We start from the raw sequence: 4,350 nt of genomic DNA, 5'->3' as shown, positions 1-4,350 counted from the left end.
TACACACCACAGTTTAGCTCATCACTAACATCCCAGTGTAACCACCACCCCACAACCCCCCCCCCCCTCTCGTCCACCCCTGAGTATACACACCACAGTTTAGCTCATCACTAACATCCCAGTGTAACCACCACCCCACAACCCCCCCCCCCTCTCGTCCACCCCTGAGTATACACACCACAGTTTAGCTCATCACTAACATCCCAGTGTAACCACCACCCCACAACCCCCCCCCCCCTCTCGTCCACCCCTGAGTATACACACCACAGTTTAGCTCATCACTAACATCCCAGTGTAACCACCACCCCACAACCCCCCCCCCCCTCTCGTCCACCCCTGAGTATACACACCACAGTTTAGCTCATCACTAACATCCCAGTGTAACCACCACCCCACAACCCCCCCCCCCTCTCGTCCACCCCTGAGTATACACACCACAGTTTAGCTCATCACTAACATCCCAGTGTAACCACCACCCCACAACCCCCCCCCCCCTCTCGTCCACCCCTGAGTATACACACCACAGTTTAGCTCATCACTAACATCCCAGTGTAACCACCACCCCACAACCCCCCCCCCCTCTCGTCCACCCCTGAGTATACACACCACAGTTTAGCTCATCACTAACATCCCAGTGTAACCACCACCCCACAACCCCCCCCCCTCTCGTCCACCACTGAGTATACACACCACAGTTTAGCTCATCACTAACATCCCAGTGTAACCACCACCCCACAACCCCCCCCCCCCTCTCGTCCACCACTGAGTATACACACCACAGTTTAGCTCATCACTAACATCCCAGTGTAACCACCACCCCACAACCCCCCCCCCCTCTCGTCCACCCCTGAGTATACACACCACAGTTTAGCTCATCACTAACATCCCAGTGTAACCACCACCCCACAACCCCCCCCCCCTCTCGTCCACCCCTGAGTATACACACCACAGTTTAGCTCATCACTAACATCCCAGTGTAACCACCACCCCACAACCCCCCCCCCCCCCTCTCGTCCACCCCTGAGTATACACACCACAGTTTAGCTCATCACTAACATCCCAGTGTAACCACCACCCCACAACCCCCCCCCCCCTCTCGTCCACCCCTGAGTATACACACCACAGTTTAGCTCATCACTAACATCCCAGTGTAACCACCACCCCACAACCCCCCCCCCTCTCGTCCACCCCTGAGTATACACACCACAGTTTAGCTCATCACTAACATCCCAGTGTAACCACCACCCCACAACCCCCCCCCCCCCTCTCGTCCACCCCTGAGTATACACACCACAGTTTAGCTCATCACTAACATCCCAGTGTAACCACCACCCCACAACCCCCCCCCCCCTCTCGTCCACCCCTGAGTATACACACCACAGTTTAGCTCATCACTAACATCCCAGTGTAACCACCACCCCACAACCCCCCCCCCCTCTCGTCCACCCCTGAGTATACACACCACAGTTTAGCTCATCACTAACATCCCAGTGTAACCACCACCCCACAACCCCCCCCCCCTCTCGTCCACCCCTGAGTATACACACCACAGTTTAGCTCATCACTAACATCCCAGTGTAACCACCACCCCACAACCCCCCCCCCCCTCTCGTCCACCACTGAGTATACACACCACAGTTTAGCTCATCACTAACATCCCAGTGTAACCACCACCCCACAACTCCCCCCCCCCCTCTCGTCCACCCCTGAGTATACACACCACAGTTTAGCTCATCACTAACATCCCAGTGTAACCACCACCCCACAACCCCCCCCCCTCTCGTCCACCCCTGAGTATACACACCACAGTTTAGCTCATCACTAAAATCCCAGTGTAACCACCACCCCACAACCCCCCCCCCTCTCGTCCACCCCTGAGTATACACACCACAGTTTAGCTCATCACTAACATCCCAGTGTAACCACCACCCCACAACCCCCCCCCCCTCTCGTCCACCCCTGAGTATACACACCACAGTTTAGCTCATCACTAACATCCCAGTGTAACCACCACCCCACAACCCCCCCCCCCCCTCTCGTCCACCCCTGAGTATACACACCACAGTTTAGCTCATCACTAACATCCCAGTGTAACCACCACCCCACAACCCCCCCCCCCCCTCTCGTCCACCCCTGAGTATACACACCACAGTTTAGCTCATCACTAACATCCCAGTGTAACCACCACCCCACAACCCCCCCCCCTCTCGTCCACCCCTGAGTATACACACCACAGTTTAGCTCATCACTAACATCCCAGTGTAACCACCACCCCACAACCCCCCCCCCCCTCTCGTCCACCCCTGAGTATACACACCACAGTTTAGCTCATCACTAACATCCCAGTGTAACCACCACCCCACAACCCCCCCCCCCTCTCGTCCACCCCTGAGTATACACACCACAGTTTAGCTCATCACTAACATCCCAGTGTAACCACCACCCCACAACCCCCCCCCCCCCCTCTCGTCCACCCCTGAGTATACACACCACAGTTTAGCTCATCACTAACATCCCAGTGTAACCACCACCCCACAACCCCCCCCCCCCTCTCGTCCACCCCTGAGTATACACACCACAGTTTAGCTCATCACTGCCATCACAGTGCACCTGCCCATCACAGCGAAAGCCTTTCCAGATACACTGGTCGTTGCTACACCTAGCTCCACCTAGTCGGCGTACACGTCCAATTCCCTAGAACATATAGACACTGTTGAATGTCTTTTGGTGAAAACAGCAGCAATGAGTCAAACAATAATCGATGGCAGGAAAAACGGTGAACATGTGTGTTATAGTTTACATGAGATAGGTTTATTTTGTTTTTAAACAGATTTGAAGAAATAAGTGTGAAATGATATGAGATTCCGTTTCACTTTGCTGTGATAGATCTGAATGTTTATAATTTCTAACACGGAGACCACCACATAAACTAAGTAAACTAAGAACATTGAATCGGTCTGTATATTAGCCAAATCTGTTGAAGGGGTATGAACAATCAAGTATCAGAAGCGGAGCAGTTAGTTTGGAGGAGGCTGGGGGGGGGTGGGGGGGTGGGTGCACTCAGAATGTTAAAGTGTACCTCTAGGACTGCTTGGGGGGGGGGGGGTCCGGGGGCATGTCTCCCCCCCCCCCCCCACCCGCTCACAATGCTGGTTGTGTCCGAAGAAGCAACGGGGTGCTTTTATAATCTGGTGCAATCTGAGCTTTGTCATTGGCGCGGTGTCCGACTATATTTTATATCGCGCTTTATTTTCTTAATTTGAGGGGGTGCGGTATACACACCACAGTTTTGCTCATCACTGCCATCCTCACAGTGAACCCTCCCATCGCAGCGCCAGTCTTTCAAGACACTCTGGTTGTTGTTGCTGCATCGCCACTTGTTAGGTGGGCACACTAGGAAACAGACAGGTTGCACAAGGGTAAAAATGCCATGATAAAATACAAACTGTCACCAAAACAAGCTTTCAAAAAGCGGCTCATTTTTAAACAAGATTCGACACTAGCAACAACAACAGCAAAAAAGTTTTGGTTTGATCGTAATTCAGTACAGAAAGACATACACATTTGGCGAGGAAACCAAGCAGTAACTGAGTAAGAGGAGACAAAAAGAATGCAAACAAATGTACCAACACAGTGTTAAAGGAAATCATATCCAGGTAAAGTTGTTTTGGTCAAAAATACAAATAGCATTTATGTATCGATCGTTTCTGGTTAGAATTCCTTTTAGTTTGTATTACTGAAAGCACACAAACATGCACTATTTGCTAATCTCGGCTAGCCGCTTAAATATCACATTTTGTTGGCCTCTGACGTCACATGGCTCAACGAAGGGAAATCCAGTGTTCAATCGACACATTGTGTGTTATATATTACAGGAGATTAGGTTGGGATGGGGTGAGTGGTGGGGGTGGGGTGCGCTCAGAATTTAAAATGGTCAATCAAGGACTGGTAGGAAGCCCGGGGGTATATGCCCCCCCCCTCCCCCCCCCTCCCCCCCCTCCCCCCCACGAAAACTTGGTCAGACCACCATGAAATACACACACACATACAGATATAGACACAAATAAGAGACAGACAGAAACTGAGAAAGACAGAAATGTCATTACCGCAATACCGCACATTTCTTGTTAATATGGTACTTACCACCCTGAGCCAAGGGCATGGTGCATAATGCAAGTAGTGCCAGGATGCAAGGTCGGTACAGCACAGCGAACCGCATCGTCCTTCAAAAATGAATACACATCAAGATAAATGACAAATCATTGTTGCTATGACAAAGGCCGAGATGATCAGTGTTGCATGTTCACTTTTGTCCTGAATCGCATGCATGTGTGTGTGTGTGTGTGTGTG

General features: G+C 51.7%; 1 protein-coding gene and 1 long non-coding RNA gene across 2 annotated transcripts in view; one reads left to right on the top strand and one right to left on the bottom strand.

Moving 5' to 3' along the window:
• Window positions 1-285: 285 nt before the first annotated feature.
• On the top strand, window positions 286-1,741 carry LOC138974787 (uncharacterized; the record flags this gene model as incomplete). The annotated part of the gene is given in 3 exon segments (XM_070347515.1): window positions 286-359; window positions 1,577-1,638; window positions 1,641-1,741. Coding segments are annotated over 3 exon segments (237 nt in total), but the record flags the coding sequence as incomplete, so codon positions are not given.
• Window positions 1,742-2,581: 840 nt separating this feature from the next.
• Window positions 2,582-4,350, bottom strand: part of LOC138972434 (uncharacterized) — a 10,557-nt gene continuing 8,788 nt past the window's right edge. Inside the window, exons 2-4 of the long non-coding RNA XR_011457610.1 lie at window positions 4,144-4,223; window positions 3,283-3,393; window positions 2,582-2,694 (exon numbers count right to left, since the gene is read on the bottom strand). This is a non-coding gene — a long non-coding RNA (uncharacterized lncRNA). The remainder of the gene's footprint in view (window positions 2,695-3,282; window positions 3,394-4,143; window positions 4,224-4,350) is intronic.

Source organism: Littorina saxatilis, linkage group LG8 (assembly GCF_037325665.1).
Source record: "Littorina saxatilis isolate snail1 linkage group LG8, US_GU_Lsax_2.0, whole genome shotgun sequence".
NCBI lineage: Eukaryota > Metazoa > Mollusca > Gastropoda > Littorinimorpha > Littorinidae > Littorina > Littorina saxatilis.
The sequence above is the reverse complement of the archived record's forward strand: the minus strand, read 5'-3'. Positions and strand labels throughout refer to the sequence as shown.